The 20834-nt window shown below is 42.8% G+C and overlaps 1 protein-coding gene across 1 annotated transcript in view; it reads right to left on the bottom strand.

The window, feature by feature from the left end:
* LOC120055273 (contactin-associated protein-like 2) overlaps positions 1–20323 on the bottom strand; it is a 63425-nt gene extending 43102 nt beyond the window's left edge. Inside the window, exons 1-7 of the mRNA XM_039003158.1 lie at positions 20266–20323; positions 19964–20074; positions 19609–19802; positions 18051–18198; positions 13807–14010; positions 13156–13340; positions 12211–12354 (exon numbers count right to left, since the gene is read on the bottom strand). Coding sequence (XP_038859086.1) covers positions 12211–12354; positions 13156–13340; positions 13807–14010; positions 18051–18198; positions 19609–19802; positions 19964–20074; positions 20266–20323 — 1044 coding nt within the window. The remainder of the gene's footprint in view (positions 1–12210; positions 12355–13155; positions 13341–13806; positions 14011–18050; positions 18199–19608; positions 19803–19963; positions 20075–20265) is intronic.
* Positions 20324–20834: the final 511 nt, after the last annotated feature.

Raw genomic sequence — 20834 nt, 5'->3', positions numbered from 1 at the left:
CAAAAATCTAATAAAACTATATTGAAAAAACATACTTTACGATGATATTGTCACATGTATCAAATAAAATCAAAGCCGGAGATAGTAGTCGCCTATAACAACAGCTATTCAGAAGGCAAATCCAGGACCAACTTCGCGCCTTCCTGAAAACATGAAATGGGTGACACGTCATTCCAAGAGGACGTATTCCATCTCAGACCAAGATAAACACTCCATTTCTTCTCTCACTGCATCTTGACATCCAGGGGAAGGTGTATGACGTGCATGTATACTAATAGGTATCATGCCCATTTATAGGCAGGACCCAGAAGAGAGCATCGATTTCAGATTTTCCACTTCCTGGTCAGGAAGTTTGTGCCAAATGAGTTCTGTTTCACTCACAGATATAATTCAAACGGTTTTAGAAACTAGAGAGTGTTTTCTATCCAATAGTAATAATAATATGCATATTGTACGAGCAAGAATTGAGTACGAGGCCGTTTAAATTGGGCACGTTTTTCCCCCAAAGTGACAACAGTGCCCTCTGTCCTCATCAGGTTAAAAACAACCTGAGGATTGATTATAAAAAACGTTTGACATGTTTCTACGAACATTGCGGATACTTTTTGGAATTTTCGTCTGCCTTTCAGGACCGGAACGAGCCTGTGGTTTTCTGAACATAACGCGCAAACCAAATGGCGGTTTTTGGTTATAAAACTATTCTTTATCGAACAAAAATAACATTTATTGTGTAACTGGGAGTCTCGTGAGTGCAAACATCCGGAGATTATCAAAGGTAAGCGAATTCATTTTATTGCCTTTCTGACTTTCGTGACCAAGCTAATTTGAGGCTAGTTGTTCTTACTGTTTTGTCTAGTGATTGATAAACTCACAAACGCTTGGATTGCTTTCGCTGTAAAGCATATTTTCAAAATCTGACACGATAGGTGGATTAACAACAAGCTGAACTGTGTTTTGGTATATTTCACTTGTGATTTCATGATTATAAATATATATATATTTTTTATTTTATTTGGCGCTCTGCAATTCAGCGGTAGTTTACGAAAATGATCCGTGCGGCAAGAAGTTAAACAATGTATCTGTATAGTGGAAAAACACAGACTGTCTGAGCAAGGCGTAGCTTAGGATTTGAACTTGGATGTGGGTGCCTAGGAAAATACCGAAGAACAATTGAAACTGTGTTTGGACTGACCTGGCTAGGCCTCTAAGGAATTTATGATAGCATAGGGAGTACTTCTCAAGGTTTCTCTAATCTCGGGGGAATGGAACTGCCGGCTTGGTAGTGATAAACAGTGGATACAACTCGCCTACTGTTCGTGTGTATGTATGTGCGTAGGATATCTACTGTTTTTATGGAAGTATGTGCGCAGCTATAAAATGGATGTCTTTGTATAATGGACTTTAGAACGTTCTCTGAAGAAACTGTACTAGCCTTTTGCATAAGCTGAGTCTTTGACTAATTATTATTAAACCCATGGTCTTACAAACCTCAGGGATTGGTCAAAGCTATTGATTGATTGTTATTATCATTGGGAGTGAAAATTCTCGTGACAGTAGCCTAGTCAAATAATTAACATCCAATCACATTAACCGTTACTCTCTCGCGGGAAATCCACTAAAGGTCCGTATGTAGCCAAACGTAGCTGTTGCTATGTTGGTATCTGTACTGATGGCGCAAAAGCCATGACAAGGAGACATAGTGGAGTGATAACGTGCGTGCAAGCAGTTGCTCCTGACACCACTTGGGTACACTGCAGCATCCACCGAGAGGCTCTTGCTGCCAAGGGAATGCATGACAGCTTGAAAGATGTTTTGGACACTACAGTGAAAATGGTTAACTTTGTTAAAGCAAGGCCCCTGAACTTTCGTGTATTTTCTGCACTATGCAATGATATGGGCAGAGACCATGTAACGCTTTCACAACATACGCTGGTTATCAAGGGGCAAAGTATTGACACGGTTCCTTGAATTGAGAGACAAGCTTAAAGTTTTCTTTACTGACCATAATTTTCACTTGTCTGACCGCTTGCATGATGACAAGTTTCTCACATGACTGGCCTATCTGGGTGATGTTTTCTCTCACCTGAATGATCTGAATCTAGGATTACAGGGACTTTACGCAACTATATTCAATGTGGTGGACAAAATTGAGGCTATGATTAAGAAGTTGGAGAAGGACAACACACAGGTCTTTCCATCATTGTATGATTTTTTTTGTGTGCAAATGAACTCAAGTTTACAGAATGTCAAATGTGATATAGCGAAGCACCTAAGTTAGTTGGTTGCGCAATTACGCAGGTACCTTCCCGAAACGGATGAGACAAACAACTGGGAACCACTGCGGTAGACCATTCCATTCTTGTGGCCCAGCTAAAGAGTATTGGTGTCTCAGAGGTCTTTGGCCTGGTTTGCTAACTACCTCTCTCAAAGAGTGCAGTGTAGACAATCAGAACATCTGCTGTCTCAGCCACTACCGGTCACCAAGGGAGTACCCCAATGCGCGGTACTAGGCCCCACGCTCTTCTCAATGTACATCAATAACATAGCTCAGGCAGTAGGAAGCTCTTTCATCCATTTATATACAGATGATACAGTCTTATACTCAGCTGGCCCCTCTCCAGATTTTATTCTAAACGCTCTACAAAAAAGCTTTCTTCATCTCCAACAAGCTTTCTCTGCCCTTAACCTTTTTCTTAACACCTCCAAAACAAAGGCCATGTGGTTTGGTAAGAAGAATACCGCTCTCCCCATCCGTGTGATTAATACGTCTAAGGGTTTATAGCTGGAGGTAGTAACCTCATACAAGTACTTGGGAGTATGGCTAGCTGGTACACTGTCCGTCTCTCAACACATATCAAAGCTGCAGGCTAAGGTTAAATCTAGACTTGGTTTCCCTATCATAATAGCTCCTCTTTCACTCCAGCCTCCAAACTAACCCTGATTCAGATGACCATCCTACCCATGCTAGATTACGGAGACAGAATTTATAGATCGGCAGGTAAGGGTGCTCTCGAGCGGCTATATGTTCTTTACCATTCGGTCATCAGATTTGCCACCAATGCTCCTTATAGAACACATCACTACACTCCATACTCCTCTGTAAACAGGTCATCTCTGTATACCCGTCGCAAGACCCACTGGTTGATGCTTAGGCCTCACTCCCCCATATCTGAGATACCTACTGCAGCCCTCATCCTCCACACGTTCTGCCAGTCACATTCTGTTAAAGGTCCCCAAAGCACACACATCCCTAGGTCGCTCCTCTTTTCAGTTTGCTGCAGCTAGAGACTGGAACGAGCTGCAAAAAACACTCAAACTGGACAGTTTTATCTCCATATCTTCATTCAAAGACTCAATCATGGACACTCTTACTGACAATTGTGGCTGCTTCGTGTGATGTATTGTTGTCTCTACCTTGTCCTTTGTGCTGTTGCCTGTGCCCAATAATGTTTGAACCATGTTTTGTGCTGCTACCATGTTGTGTTGCTACCATATTGTTGTCATGTTGTGTTGCTACCATGCTGTGTTGCTGCCATGCTATGTTGTGGTATTATGTCTCTCTTTATGTAGTGTTGTCTCTCTTGTCGTGAATTGTGTTTTGTCTGATATTTTTTGTTTATTTTATGTTTTTAATCCCAGCCCCCGTCCCCGCAGGACGCCTTTCTCCTTTTGGTAGGACGTCATTGTAAACAATAATTTGTTCTTAACTGACTTGCCTAGTTAAATAAAAGGTTAAATAAACATACATTTTTAAAAAAACTGTCGATAGACGTAGCTGGTAAATTTGCTCTGGCTATCTACTCCGATTTCAGAGCACTCTTGTCTGAGTGTGCTAGAGCGCAGAATAACTGATGAAGTCACGAACGCTCAACACCCGTTGAATATGGCCGGTGTCAGTAAACGTTGGCAAAAAAAGCATAATTCAATTGTTGCCAGCAGCACAGTTACAGTCACCAACGCTCTGGATAACATAAAAACAGCCTAACCAGCTCTGCTAGGGTGAGTAAAATGTTTGTGTCTGGAAGTAGCCAACGTTAGCCAGTTAGCTTGGGTGCTTGACTGCTGTTTGGTCAGAATGCTCGGATAAACCCTACTCCTCGGCCAGAGCGTCCAGTGTGCGCTCTGAACGCTCCGAGAGCAAAATGCTCTGAATTTACGAACTGACAATCCGACAATGCTCTGAGTTTACAAAAGCCCAGAGCACACTCTGGCCCTCCAGACTGAATTTACGAACACACCCGTATTTCTTCCGTCGCGACGTCCCTCTAAGGCCCTTCTGCTAGCTTACTAGCCCCGGCCCGCTAGCTGCCTGAATCGCCGTGTCACCGGCCGCCTGAGCCACTCACTGGACCCCTATGATCACTCGGCTACGCATGCCTCTCCCTAATGTCAATATGCCTTGTCCATTGCAGTTTTGGTGAGTAATTATTGCCTTATTTCACTGTAGCGCCTCTAGCCCTGCTCAATACGCCCTCGCTAACCCTTTAGTTCCAACTCCCACACATGCGGTGACCTCACCTGGTTTAAATGATGTTTCTAGAGACAATATCTCTCTCATTGTCACTCAATGCATAGGTTTACCTCAACTGTATTCACATCCTACCATACCTTTGTCTGTACATTATGCCTTGAATCTATTCTACCGTGCCCAGAAACCTGCTCCTTTCACTCTCTGTTCCGAACGTACTAGACGACCAGTTCTTATAGCCTTTACCCGTACCCTTATCCTACTCCTCATCTGTTCCTCTGGTGATGTAGAGGTTAATCCAGGCCCTGCAGTGCCTAGCTCCACTCCCACTCCCCAGGCGCTCTCATTTGTTGACTTCTGTAACCCTAAAAGCCTTGGTTTCATGCATGTTAACATTAGAAGCCTCCTCCCTAAGTTTGTTTTACTCATTGCCTTAGCACACTCTGCCAACCCGGATGTCCTAGCCGTGTCTGATTCATGGCTTAGGAAGACCACCAAAAACCCTGAAATTTCCATCCCTAACTATAACATTTTCCTACAAGATAGAACTGCCAAAGGGGGCGGAGTTGCAATCTACTGCAGAGATAGCCTGCAGAGTTCTGTCTTACTATCCAGGTCTGTGCCCAAACAATTTGAGCTTCTACATTTAAAAATCCACCTTTCCAGAAACAAATCTCTCACAGTTGCCGCTTGCTATAGACCACCTTTTGCCCCCTGCTGTGCCCTGGACTCAATTCATATGTGAATTGATTGCCCCCCATCTATCTTCAGAGCTTGTGCTGTTAGGTGAACTAAACTGGGACACGCTTAACACCCCGGCCATCCTACAATCTAAGCTTGATGCCCTCAATCGCACACAAATTATCAATGAACCTACCAGGTACAACCCCAAATCCGTAAACACGGGAACCCTCATAGATATTATCCTAACCAACCTGCCCTCCAAATACACCTCTGCTGTCTTCAACCAGGATCTCAGCGATCACTGCCTGCGTCCATAATGGGTCTGCGGTCAAACGACCACCCCTCATCACTGCCAAACGCTCCCTAAAACACTTCAGCGAGCAGGCCTTTCTAATCGACCTGGCCCGGGTATCTTGAAAGGATATTGACCTCATCCCGTCAGTAGAGGATGCCTGGTTATTCTTTAAAAGTGCTTTCCTCACCATCTTAAGTAAGCACGCCCCATTCAAAAAATGTATAACCAGGAACAGATATAGCCCCTGGGTCACTCCAGACCTAACTGCCCTTGACCAGCACAAAAACATCCTGTGGCGTACTGCATTAGAATCGAATAGCCCCTGCAATATGCAACTTTTCAGGGAAGTTAGGAACCAATATACACAGGTAGTTAGGAACGCAAAGGCTAGCTTTTTCAAACAGAAATGTGCATCCTGTAGCACAAACTCCAAAAAGTTCTGGGACACTGTAAAGTCCATGGAGAATAAGAGCACCTCCTCCCGGCTGCCCACTGCACTGAGGATAGGAAACACTGTCACCACCGATAAATCCACGATAATTGAGAATTTTAATAAGCATTTTTCTACGGCTGGCCATGCTTTCCACCTGGCTACCCCTACCCCGGTCAACAGCCCTGCTCCCCCCACAGCAACTTGCCCAAGCCTCCCCCATTTCTCCTTCACCCAAATCCAGATCGTTGATGTTCTGAAAGAACTGCAAAATCTGGACCCCTACAAATCAGCCGAGCTAGACAACCTGGACCCTCTTTCTTTCTAAAATTATCCGAAATTGTTGCAACCCCTATTACTAGCCTGTTCAACCTCTTTCGTTCAACCCGAACTTCCGGCGCCCCAAGAACTTCCGGCGCCGACAGAGATGGCCACCTCGCTTCGCGTTCCTAGGAAACTATGCAGTATTTTGTTTTTTTACAAAAATTTCTTACATTGCTACCCCAGGTAATCTTAGGTTTCATTACATACAGTCGGGAGGAACTATTGGATATAAGAGCAACGTCAACTCACCAACATTACGACCAGGAATACGACTTTCCCGAAGCGGATCCTCTGATTTGCCCACCACCCAGGACAATGGATCGGATCCCAGCCGGCGACCCAAAACAAAACGCCGTAGAAGGGGCAGACGGAGCAGTCTTCTGGTCAGGCTCCGTAGACGGGCACATCGCACACCGCTCCCGGGCATAATACTCGCCAATGTCCAGTCTCTTGTCAACAAGGTAGACGAAATCCATGCAAGGGTAGCCTTCCAGAGAGATATCAAAGTGACGTTCTTTGTTTCACGGAAACATGGCTCACTCGAGACATGCTATCGGAGTCGGTACAGCCAGCTGGTTTCTTCACGCATCGCGCCGACAGAAACAAGCATCTTTCTGGTAAGAAGAAGTGCGGGGGTGTATGCCTTATGATTAACGATGACGTGGTGTGATCATAACAACATACAGGAACTCAAGTCCTTCTGTTCACCTGACTTAGAATTCCTCACAATCAAATGCCGACTGCATTATCTACCTAGAGAATTCTCTTCGATTATAATCGTCTCTTCGATTATAATCACAGCCGCATATATCCCCACTCCCCAAGCAGACACGTCGATGGCCCTGAACGAACTTCATTTGACTCTATGTAAACTGGAAACCACATATTCTGAGGCTGCATTTATTGTAGCTGGGGATTTTAACAAGGCTAATCTGAAAACAAGGCTCACTAAATTCTATCAGCATATCGATTGCGCAACCAGGGCTGGCAAAATTGTTATTCTAACTATCGCGACGCATATAAGGCCCTCCCCCGCACTCCTTTCGGAAAAGCAGACCACGAGACCATTTTGTTGCTTCCAGCCTATAGACAGAAACTAAAACAGGAAGCTCCCGCGCTCAGGTCTGTTCAACGCTGGTCCGACCAATCGGATTCCACGCTTCAAGATTGCTTCAATCAAGTGGACTGGGATATGTTCCGCATTGCGGCGAACAACAACATTGATGAATACGCTGATTCGGTGAGCGGGTTTATTAGCAAGTGCATCGGCGATGTCGTACCCACAGCGTCTATTAAAACATTCCCAAACCAGAAACCGTGGATTGATGGCAGTATTCGCGCAAAACTGAAAGTGCGAACCACTGCTTTTAAATCAGGGCAAGGTGACCGGAAACATGACCGAATACAAACAGTGTAGCTATTCCCTCCGCAAGGCCATCAAACAACCTAAGCGTCAGTATAGAGACAAAGTAGTCACAATTCAACGGCTCAGACACGAGGGGTATGTGGCAGGGTCTACAGTCAACCACGGACTATAAAAGGAAAACCAGCCCCGTCGCGGACCAGGATGTCTTGCTCCCAGACAGACTAAACAACTTCTTTGCTCGCTTTGAGGACAACACTGACACGGACCGCTACCGGAACCTGCGGGCTGTCCTTCACTGCAGCCGACGTGAGCAAAACATTTAAACGTGTCAACCTTCGCAAGGCTGCAGGCCCAGACGGCATCCCCAGCCACGTCCTCAGAGCATGCGCAGACCAGCTGGTTGGTGTGTTTACGGACATATTCAATCAATCCTTATCCCAGTCTGCTGTCCCCACATGCTTCAAGAGGGCCACCATTGTTCCTGTTCCCAAGAAAGCTAAGGTAACTGAGCTAAATGACTACTGCCCCGTAGCACTCACTTCCGTCATCATGAAGTGCTTTGAGAGACTAGTCAAGGACCATATCACCTCCACCCTACCTGACACCCTAGACCCACTCCAATTTGCTTACCGCCCCAATAGATCCAGAGACGACGCAATCACACTGCACACTGCCCTAACCCATCTGAACAAGAGGAATACCTATGTAAGAATGCTGTTCATCGACTACAGCTCAGCATTTAACACCATAGTACCCTCCAAACTCGTCATTAAGCTCGAGACCATGGGTCTCGACCCCGCCCTGTGCAACTAGGTCCTGGACTTCCTGACGGGCCGCCCCCCAGGTGGTGAGGGTAGGTAACAACATCTCCACCCCGCTGATCCTCAACACTGGGGCCCCACAAGGGTGCGTTCTCAGCCCTCTCCTGTAATCCCTGTTCACCCACGACTGCGTGGCCATGCACGCCTCCAACTCAATCATCAAGTTTGCAGATGACACTACAGTGGTAGGCTTGATTACCAACAACGACGAGACGGCCTACAGGGAGGAGGTGAGGGCCCTCGGAGTGTGGTGTCAGGAAAATAACCTCACACTCAACGTCAACAAAACAAAGGAGATGATTGTGGACTTCAGGAAACAGCAGAGGGAGCACTCCCCTAGGGGTAGAAAGTTTTAAGTTCCTCAGCGTACACATCACGGACAACTTGAAATGCTCCAACCACACAGATAGCGTGGTGAAGAAGGCGCAGCAGCGCCTCTTCAACCTCAGGACACTGAAGAAATTCGGCTCGTCACCAAAAACACACAAACCTTTACAGATGCACAATCGAGAGCATCCTGTCGGGCTGTATCACCGCCTGGTACGGCAACTGCTCTGCCCATAACCGTAAGGCTCTCCAGAGGGTAGTGAGGTCTGCACAACGAATCACCGGGGGCAAACTACCTGCCCTCCAGGACACCTACACCACCCGATGTCACAGGAAGGCCAAAAAGATCATCAAGGACAACAACCACCCGAGCCACTGCCGGTTCACCTCGCTATCATCCAGAAGGCGAGGTCAGTACAAGTACATCAAAGCAGGGACCGAGAGACTGAAAAACAGCTTCTATCTCAAGGCCATCAGACTGTTAAACAGCCATCACTAACATTGAGTGGCTGCTGCCAACTGACTCAACTCCAGCCACTGGAAAAATTGATGTAATAAATGTAGCACTAGCCACTTTAAACAATGCCACTTCATATACTGTTTACATACCTAACATTACTCATATCATATGTATATACTATACTCTATACCATCCACTGCATCTTGCCTATGCCGTTCTATTCCATCACTCATTCATATATTTATTTTTTGTGTACATATTCTTATTTATTCCTTTACACTTGTGTGTATAAGGTAATTGTTGTGAAATTCTTAGGTTAGATTACTCGTTGGATATTACTGCATTGTCGGAACTAGAAGCACAAGCATTTCACTACACTCGCATTAACATCTGCTAACCATGTGTATGTGACAAATAAAATTGTATTTTATTTTGTCAGATCCCCAAAGATTGAAAAGCTGCTGCGGTCATCCCCCTTTTCAAAGGGGAGACACTCTAGACCCAAACTGCTACAGACCTATATATATCCTACCCTGCCTTTCTAACGTCTTCGAAAGCCAAGTTAACAAACAGATCACCGACCATTTCGAATCCCACCGTTCCTTCTCCACTATGCAATCTGGTTTCCGAGCTGGTCATGGGTGCACTTCAGCCACGCCTAAGGTCCTAAACGATATCATAACCGCCATCGATAAGAGACAATACTGTGCAGCTGTATTCATCGACCTGGCCAAGGCTTTCGACTCTGTCAATCACCACATTCTTATCGGCAGACTCAACAGCCTTGGTTTCTCAAATGACTGCATCGCCTGGTTCCCCAACTACTTCTCAGACAGAGTTCAGTGTGTCAAATCGGAGGGCTTGTTGTCCGGACCTCTGGCAGTCTCTATTTTGGTGCCACAGGGTTCAATCCTCGGGCCGACTCTTTTCTCTGTATACATCAATGATGTCGCTCTTGCTGCTGGTGATTCTCTGATCCACCTCTACGCAGACGAGACCATTCTGTATACTTCTGGGCCTTCTTTGGACACTGTGTTAACTAACCTCCAGATGAGCTTCAATGCCATACAACTCTCCTTCTGTGGCCTCCAACTGCTCTTAAATGCAAGTAAAACTAAATGCATGCTCTTCAACCGATCGCTGCACACACCTACCCGCCCGTCCAGCATCACTACTCTGAACGGTTCTGACTTACAATATGTGGACAACTACAAATACCTAGGTGTCTGGTTAGACTGTAAACTCTCCTTCCAGACTCACAATAAGCATCTAAAATCCAAAAATAAATCTAGAATTGGCTTCCTATTTTGTAACAAAGCATCCTTCACTCATGCTGCCAAACATACCCTCGTAAAACTGACTATCCTACCGATCCTTGACTTCGGCGATGTCATTTACAAAATAGCCTCCAACACTCTACTCAGCAAATTGGATGCAGTCTATCACAGTGCCATCCGTTTTGTCACCAAAGCCCCATATACTACCCACCACTGCGACCTATTATGCGCTCGTTGGCTGGCCCTCGGTTCATATTCGTCGCCAAACCCACTGGCTCCAGGTCATCTACAAGTCTCTGCTCGGTAAAGTCGCGCCTTATCTCAGCTCACTGGTCACCATAGCAGCACCCACCCGTAGCACGCGCTCCAGCAGGTATATTTCACTGGTCACCCCCAAAGCCAATTCCTCCTTCGGCCGCCTTTCCTTCCAGTTCTCTGCTGCCAATGACTGGAACGAACTGCAAAAATCACTGAAGCCGGAGATTCATATCTCCCTCACTAGCTTTAAGCATCAGCTGTCAGAGCAGCTCACAGATCACTGCACCTGTACATAGCTCATCTGTAAATAGCCCATCCAACTACCTGAACCCTATACTGTTATTTATTTTGCTCCTTTGCACCCCAGTATCTCTACTTGCACACTCATCTTCTGCACATCCATCACTCCAGTGTTTAATTGCTATATTGTAATTATTTCGCCACTATGGCCTGTTTATTGCCTTACCTCACTTGTCCTACCTCATTTGCACACATTGTATATAGACTTGTTCTATTGTATTATTGACTGTATGTTTGTTTATTCCATGTGTAACTGTGTTGTTGTTTGTGTCGCACTGCTTTGCTTTATCTTGGCCAGGTCGCAGTTGTAAATGAGAACTTGTTCTCAACTAGCCTACCTGGTAAAATAAAGGTGAAAAAATAAAAATATAAACCAGCCTTTAGTCTTGAAATCTTTGGTTGTTCACATGTGAATCCTTACAGAGATTGGTGGGGCTAAGGCTTAAGAGGGTGTGAACGATGCTGAATGAGTGTAGAGAAAGAAGTGGTTCACCCAAAAATTAAATGGCCATTTTCTCAAAAGTGAGGTTACAAGTTTGTCAACTTTCAAAGCAGAATTACTTTCCCATTGTTCCTCAACTGTGGTGTATGATATACAATTTTCTAGCTTGGAGTCTCTACTTTTATCCAATGTAAAAAACACAATTTAAAATGTTGCTACATAAGACCGAATCGAGCCGGTCGGTCACATTTTCACAATATTATTCCGACCTCATAGTATTGAAATATATACAAAACATTTTTGACTGCACTAGGCCTTTAAATACATTCCATATGTTGTAATTTATTTAAAATGTATGAATGAAAATGCTTTTATACATTATTTGGCCAATTTAAAATATTTCACATGTATCCTTAAATAGTTAGCTAAAAATACTTTAAAAATGTTTCCATATAGGATGACTTCTAAGAAATTAATTTGTTTTCTGTCATAATCACCACAAGGTAAGAGTTTCTTCTCTTCTGATTTATGCTACAGTGAGTGTACTGAGAAGCACTATATTGTTTTATTGTAGTGCCTCAGTGAAAAAGGATCATTATATTTAAGTGAGGTGTTGCAACACTGGACTTTCCAAGTAAGTAATCACAAATACATGGCTGTTCCTACCGTTTATGTTTTCAAGGTATACCAGTGAATCACAAACCACCTAGAAAAGATGCTACTCAGATGTACAAAACATGACAGAGAAAGGTTCTTACAAAACTTGAAGTATCAATTTTCTTCCTCTTGACCAGGTTGGTAATGTTATCTCCGTTGTAGGTGATGCCCTCCATGCAGCCAACAAAGTTCTCCCTGCCTCCCGAGCTGAGCTTGGCAGAGAAGGGCATGCCTCCAAAACTGATCTAGAGGACACAGAAGGAGAAGAGGAAAAGGGGTCAAGTATTATTTGAAGAGGCTCTGCAGCAGGAGCCACACCTCAGAGCAATTTGTCGCTTTGAATCAAATCAATACAGCAGCATACATCCCTTCAGAGAGTATATTGGTTTTCACTTGTGCCTGATTGCATTAATCTCCACTTTATAATGAATGTATGTATGGTGTTGTGTTTTTTTCCTTCTCTTTCCCTGCGGAGCCAAAGTAATTTCCTTCGGTATCGCACACCGATAATTACACAGACAAACCTAAAAGCTGAGCTTTGTACACACAGGGGAGCCGCAGTACAGAGAGAGCTTGCTCCGATTTGGCATCTGTGAACTAACACATCTTCACACAGACCTCTGAGTAACCTGACTCACAGGAGCCAAAGGATCTAATTAAATAATCTCTCATATCCCCTCTCCTCGTAGAGATAGGGAGGTATGTGAGGAAATGAACCAGAACAATATACAATACAACTTTATTGGGAGGGGTGTAGAAACGCACCAATGACAATATACAATACAATTTTATAGGAATGGATGGAGAAATTAACCAAGACAATATACAAACAATATAGGATTGGGGTCATTAAAATTCCTGTTAATTTAGAAAGTAAATCATATTCAAATTTCAGATTTTCCTAATTGAAAAGCACTGAAGAATTTTTTTATTTCAGTGTACTTCCTGAATTGACTGATATTTTAATGGAATTGACCCCAACCCTGATAGGGAGGGAAGCAAAAAGAGTAACCACTAAGACAATACACAATAAAACTGTGGCCTACCTCATAGTCCAGGTCAAGATGATCAAATTCACCGTTGGTGCGGAAGTGCTGCGTGTGGCGATCCAGGGTAAAGTTGACATTCCGTCGGTAACGCTCGATAATTACAGAGTGCCAATGGTCATCATCCAATAAACTTCCGCTTGTCACGGAGGTGTGCCCGAGGATGGAGCCATACTGATTGCTGCCTGAAGTTTACAAGACATAAACAGATTGAATTCAAGAAAATGCTTAAGGCGACATTTTTCCTATAAACAACAGTCTGACATAGTGCGATAACATTTTACAAATGCTAATTTGTGTAGGCTACTGTGATGAATAATTATCTTTCTGACAACAACCATTACTGAAATTCATCAAATAAAAACTGAAGATGATTAATGCATAAGGGCTAGTCATATTAGCAAATATGCAGGAATTGTATCAAGTTTCATCAACTGCCGTAAGTAGTTGCCATAAGAAGCTATATTATCAGTGACTACAGTACACTACAGTAGGTGTGCGTCCATATGGCACTCTGTTCCCTATATCGTGTCCTATTTTTGACCAGAGCACTATGGACCTGGTCAAAAGTAGAGCACTAAATAAGGAATAGGGTGCCATTTGGGATGCACACAGATATCCCATAGACAGGATAAGATAATGGTCCATTACCCAGGTTGATCATGAGAAGTAGTTTGGATCTCTTCAGCTCCAGGCTGATATAGTCTCCCTGCTGTCCCTCCCCGTGCAGGAGCACACCGTTACTGGCCGTGGTCTTAAACTTCAGGGAGATGACGTCCTTCAAGATCTTCATCTTCTTCATCTTGAAGCGGTAGGAGATCACACCCTGACCTTCGAAGTTGATCACATCCGCCCCTGAGGTCACCGAACAGTGATAAAGGTTACAGAGCTTAATATCCCCTCAATTACCTCTACTGTCCTGTGTCAAGGCTTTTGACATAAAAGGTAATATGAGTGTTAATGAGAAGAACCTATTGTCCTTTAGAGATCACCTAATGCAATCACAAGCAATGTCAAAAAGGTGAGGCAGCTTATACGGATTTCTCTTTTTCTAATTGGAGGAAAAGAACAACTGCGGGAGAAATTACTTTGTCTCTAATACATATAACCATGGCTGCAAAGTAAGCTTGGGCAGTATCCAGATTGTCATACCTTCATACTGACCTTGTGCCATATCGGGATATCCGGTAATACCGGAACTGAACACAAGCAAGGGGCGCTATTTTCAAACACCACTGACTCTGTAATCCGAAGATTAGCTATTCTAAAAAGTACATGCTAAAATCCCATAGAGAATGCTATCTAAATGCTAATGAGTGCATTTAGTGCATCTGACCTAAAGTATTACGACATCCCAGCTCATAAAGTTATACAAGTAACTAAAAAATGCTACTCACAAGCACAAAACAAATATTAGACAGCGAGGCTCTTGATTTAGGAGGGGATTCCCTGCTGTTACCAAGTGAAGCTTGATTTTGGAAGAAGCTAACCACTTAGTTAGCTCTCGAAAGCTCTAGGCGGCATTCTCACTTCTCCCTAAAATGTTCAGCCATTAGCTTCGTCTCCGACTCGCTCATGTTAACTACAATCCCGATCCTGTTTTAAAGTTTAGAAATTTCAACAATCATCGCTGCTGTACGGCTTTTGAAACATATGACCTTATCGTTCATCAGTGAGAAAGAATCCTTCAAATATAAAATATACACTTACTGTAGCAGTTTTGCACATATCCATACAGCTATGGGTGCCTCCATCCGACGAAACTACACTTCAGCTACACTTCCTTAGTTATGCTTACACACAGTTGTTCAGAGCACGCCAGTTAGCAATTAGTGATTTTCGTAAACATGCGTTGTAACATTGACTTATGGCCGCGTGAGAACTCTAACCCTATCAAGGTGTGTATCAATTTAACCTTTAGTTTCTTTTTTTATTATTTCTTGCTGATATGACAGATAAGGTCCTTATTCTACCTAAACTGTACCGCAGGCGATGCGTGTTAATCTTCAGATTGAGCGTCAGGGCTCTTAACAAAACTCCCCCGAAGAGAAGACGCCTTCGTCCAATGACTTATGTGTAATGGAATGGAACTGAGAGTCATAATCAAGGGCTAACCACTTTAGCTTAATAGCTAACCAGCTACTAAATTGGCAAACCAAATGCGCAACTGTAGAGCATTCAGCACATTTTAGACAATTAACTTAATAGTCATAAGATATCTAGCTGGCAAACATTTAGTTGTGAACTTTAGTTGTGAATTTAGTGAGTGACTCACAAGGCTCCTGTCTCTCATCGTTCTGTACTTGTAAACAAACACCACGTGAGTGGGGACTACCGGTAAGCTTCATTATGAAAAGTTATGTGACAGGTGAAATGAAGAACGCAATCTTCTTTACTTAAAAAATAGCTACAAATATTAAAATGTATTAAAAATACAGTGGGGCAAAAAAGTATTTAGTCAGCCACCAATTGTGCAAGTTCTCCCACTTAAAAAGATGAGAAAAGCCTGTAATTTTCATCATAGGTACACTTCAACTATGACAGACAAAATGAGAAAAAAAAATCCAGAAAATCACATTGTAGGATTTTTAATGAATTTATTTGCAAATTATGGTGGAAAATAAACTTTTGTTATTGACCAAATACTTATCTCAATACTTTGTTATATACCCTTTGTTGGCAATGACAGAGGTCAAACGTTTTCTGTAAGTCTTCACAAGGTTTTCACACACTGTTGCTGGTATTTTGGCCCATTCCTCCATGCAGATCTCCTCTAGAGCAGTGATGTTTTGGGGCTGTTGCTGGGCAACACGGACTTTCAACTCCCTCCAAAGATTTTCTAATGGGGTTGAGATCTGGAGACTGGCTAGGCCACTCCAGGACCTTGAAATGCTTCTTACGAAGCCACTCCTTCGTTGCCCGGGCGGTGTGTTTGGGATCATTGTCATGCTGAAAGACCCAGCCACGTTTCATCTTCAATGCCCTTGATGATGGAAGGAGGTTTTCACTCAAAATCTCACGATACATGGCCCCATTCATTCTTTCCTTTACACGGATCAGTCGTCCTGGTCCCTTTGCAGAAAAACAGCCCCAAAGCATGATGTTTCCACCCCCATGCTTCACAGTAGGTATGGTGTTCTTTGGATGCAACTCAGCATTCTTTGTCCTCCAAACACAACGAGTTGAGTTTTTACCAAAAAGTTCTATTTTGGTTTCATCTGACCATATTTCATTCTCCCAATCTTCTTCTGGATCATTCAAATGCTCTCTAGCAAACTTCAGACGGGCCTGGACATGTACTGGCTTAAGCAGGGGGACACGTCTGGCACTGCAGGATTTGAGTCCCTGGCGGCGTAGTGTGTTACTGATGGTAGGCTTTGTTACTTTGGTCCCAGCTCTCTGCAGGTCATTCACTAGTTCCCCCCGTGTGGTTCTGGGATTTTTGCTCACCGTTCTTGTGATCATTTTGACCCCATGGGGTGAGATCTTGGGTGGAGCCCCAGATCGAGGGAGATTATCAGTGGTCTTGTATGTCTTCCATTTCCTAATAATTGCTCCCACAGTTGATTTCTTCAAACCAAGCTGCTTACCTATTGCAGATTCAGTCTTCCCAGCCTGGTGCAGGTCTACAATTTTGTTTCTGGTGTCCTTTGACAGCTCTTTGGTCTTGGCCATAGTGGAGTTTGGAGTGTGACTGTTTGAGGTTGTGGACAGGTGTCTTTTATACTGATAACAAGTTCAAACAGGTGCCATTAATACAGGTAACAAGTGGAGGACAGAGGAGCCTCTTAAAGAAGAAGTTACAGGTCTGTGAGAGCCAGAAATCTTGCTTGTTTGTAGGTGACCAAATACTTATTTTCCACCATAATTTGCAAATAAATTCATAAAAAATCCTACAATGTGATTTTCTGGATTTTTTTCTCTCATTTTGTTTGTCATAGTTGAAGTGTACATATGATGAAAATTACAGGCCTCTCCCATCTTTTTAAGTGGGAGAACTTGCACAATTGGTGGCTGACTAAATACTTTTTTGCCCCACTGTATATACTTAAAAGAAACAGTTTCAACGGTATTGGCGGTATTGAAATACCCCGGTATACGGTATATAAGCCTACTTCAAATACTTTTCTGTCTGTTGAGATGTGCCAGCCTACGTGTCTTTAGACAGCAGCATGGCATTGTGATATCACCCTGTGGCAACTTTCTCCTTTTAAAGGCGCTTTCATCTCTTTACCCAGTCTGACAGTCGGATACATCTATTTGCTGTTCAATCTTAAGGGCATGGATTGAGTATTTGCAGTAAGTGGCCAGGGGGAACTAGACTGGTCAATGACTAGGGCAAACAAGTTTCTCCTGGTCAGTTTTTCCTGTCTATCAGTTTCTACAGTGTGTAATACAGCATAGAATGGACACAGCAAAGGGTGGTTTGGCAGGTGAAAGCTTTGAATAAAGAAATTGATCAGTAAAGCGTGTTTTTCTGTAGTAGAAGGTAACAACAGAAACCAGCGAAAGTAAACAGCTGTTCTCTATCTCCTACTCTATCAAAAACCTGTAGCTGTGTGAATGTCGCTGTTGGCACATAGATCAGTAATGTAATTATTTAAACTCAATGAATCTACATTACTGAGCATATTAATTCACCCACCTGACAGATATGATATATGATACCAAGATAAGTGAAACCTTCAGTATTACATATTAATTAAGCCCATATTGGCCAACACATGATTATTCTCATATTTTCTTCATGTAGAAATTATCCAAACTGCACGCAATAAAGGATGTTTTGAATTAAGAGATTCCTTTTTATGTTCTTATGTTAAAGGATGTTCGCATATACTATCTCTTCTACAGTAGTGTGAGATGTGCATGGATGTACAGTGCCGTACACTCACAGTAAGAACAGCCATAGACTTCCACTCTCAAGCCGATCCTCCCCTCCTCGTTCCACTCAAGTGGGACGATGCGGATGTAGCGTGTTATGATTGCATGCTGCAGATCATGGCGGACCACACTCTCGCTGTTGGAGTTGCCTGAAAATGCCTTGGAAAGCAAACAGAACCTTTAGGTTCCACATTTTGAAGCCAATTACTGTTCATGGGGAGCATTTTAGATGGTGTGTGATATAATTAAAAGTGCCATAATAACGAAATAATAAAACCGAATCATAATGTGGACCAGTAAGTAATATGCTGTTCATTTGTCTGATGTGAGTTTGATAGGCTATACCTAGGAATTCCTATAGGGGCGCACAGGGCTTCCCAGCGCACTCGTTACAAGCGACTTGAAGCCGAAGCTGTGTGATATATTTCTATATTTCCACCTTTCAGGTATGAATGTGATTTTGAATATATTTGTTAATGTCAGAATGTTACTGTGTGTTAATTAGTCAGCAGCAAAGATGTTTAAAACATTAAATGTGTTATTTGTATGTTTAGACCACGTCAAAATTTGCCGTTTTTCTAGCTAGCTTGCTAGAAGGCTGCTCACTTACAAGAGGTGACTTCGTGATCAGAGCGTGCCCAAGAGAGACCGAGCACAGCTCCTGTGTGTGTGGTTTGGTGAATGGGAACATTGGAAAACTTTCGGAAAATGTATACAAGGATAATCAATGGTGATAATAAATAGTGGAATACGTGATGCTTTTCAGTGTCAATTTAAAGAGCGATAGTAGAGGATTAATCAAGCCATTGCAATGTATAAATGAGACAATATTGGTTTATTGAACAATTGTAACAGTTATCTAATTTAAAGAGAATATATTTTGTGCATTTGTAAAAAATTATATATTGTACCTATGTAAATGGTTAATGATTTTATATGAAAAATACTAATTACAAGTGACTTGAAGCTGAAGCTACATCTCTGTGTGATTTATTTCTATATTTCCCCCTTTCAGGGGTATAACAGGTGCACAACCAAAAAGTTTGTAGTCCTAAAAACCGGAAATGAGTTACTTCTGGTTCGTTCAGCAATTGCTATGGGGAAAATGAATGGGGAAAGTATAGGGTTTTGGGATAAATGTCGAAAATAAGGTCTGAGATGAACACAGGCTTAGGAGATATTATATGTTTTGTTCTATGAGGTAATATCAGTCAGTTAACATGACCTTCATTAATTATGAAGCCTTTTATGTGCTTTTTTTATTACATACAGTAAATGCTTAAAGATTTACAAAAAGTGACGTCAGCTGATGAAGATTATCTCATAGAACAAAATGTATAAGATCTCCTAACCTTGTGTTCACCACAGACCTTATTTTCGGCATTTATACAATAACCCTACAACAAATTTTTCCCATAGGATTTGTTCAACAAACCATGTGCCTACAAAAATATGCCATTACTATTGCTCTCTTTGGGCTATAATTATATGAACAAAGTATAGACATTTAGAAATGATTGCTGATTAAGTAGGCATTTCTGATACACGAATGACAACTAACACACTCACCCATATGTTGCCATCTTGCCGATACGGTCTCCAGTTCCTTCCTGTATCACTGTAGAGGAGTCTGTACTGGGTTGTCCAATCAGAGCTGCTGTACCGGCCCTGTGTGGCAATGAAGGTGACTTGCTTCCTAGTGCCCAGGTCCACCTGCAGCCACTGGTAACGGTCAGTGTCCCCCGGAGACCAGCCTCCAGCACCTGGAGATGAGAGAAACAATCAAACCAGCAACCGTTAGTATCCTCTGCTTCTATGTGGCAAAACATATGTGAGTGAAATGAATGAGACTGCAGCTTAAAATAATCATAAAATAAAAATATTTAGATGTTAAGCTTTCATTCTGAATTCTTTTAGTTAATACCTCCTCTCCTGTTGAGCTTTGCGTATCCAGCCCCATATCCACCGGAGTACACTGAGGAGCTGGTAAAAGCTGTGTGAGAGAGTGGTGTGGCCAACACTTCATCACATTTCCCTGGAGGGCAACACAAAACACAAGATACAGACAATGGAGGAATGAGTCATCGTCCCATAAAATGACACTTCAGTGTGTTTTAACAATGTATTTGATTAAGTTTTCTTTTCTTCCTTACAATTGTATTTTACGTTACTGCTCCTTACCATAGACAGGTTTTTGGAGAGAATAGCACATGTGACGTCTCTTACCATTCACATCCTTTTCTATAGCAGGCCCGTGGTGGTAATGACTGGAAGCAAAGGCCATTCAATATAAGTACAATATGAATACTGGCAAGGCCAATTTCTGTCTGGTTTGGTTATTATTGAACACATCAATAGCAATACATGAATAGCTTTGAAAAATAAATCAAACGTTCAGCCTGTCATGTTCCTGGTAGACACACTCAATCTTGATGAATAACTTTCCAAAGATCAAATCAAAATCAAATCAAATGTTATTAGTCACATGCGCCGAATACAAAAAGCTGTAGACATTAAAGTGAAATACTTACTTACGAGCCCCTAACCAACAATGCAGTTTAAAAAAATACAGATAAGAATAAGAAATAACAGTAACAAGTAATTAAAGAGCAGCAGTAAAATAACAATAGCGAGACTATATACAGGGGTTACCGGTATAGAGTCAATGTGTGGGGGGCACCGGTTAGTTGAGGTAATATGTACATGTAGGTAGAGTTATTAAAGTGACTATGCATAGATGATAACAACAGAGAGTAGCAATGGTGTAAAGGGGGGGGGGGGGGGGCAATGCAATA

This window comes from Salvelinus namaycush, chromosome 11, assembly GCF_016432855.1.
Source record: "Salvelinus namaycush isolate Seneca chromosome 11, SaNama_1.0, whole genome shotgun sequence".
Classification (NCBI taxonomy): Eukaryota; Metazoa; Chordata; class Actinopteri; order Salmoniformes; family Salmonidae; genus Salvelinus; species Salvelinus namaycush.
The sequence above is the reverse complement of the archived record's forward strand: the minus strand, read 5'-3'. Positions and strand labels throughout refer to the sequence as shown.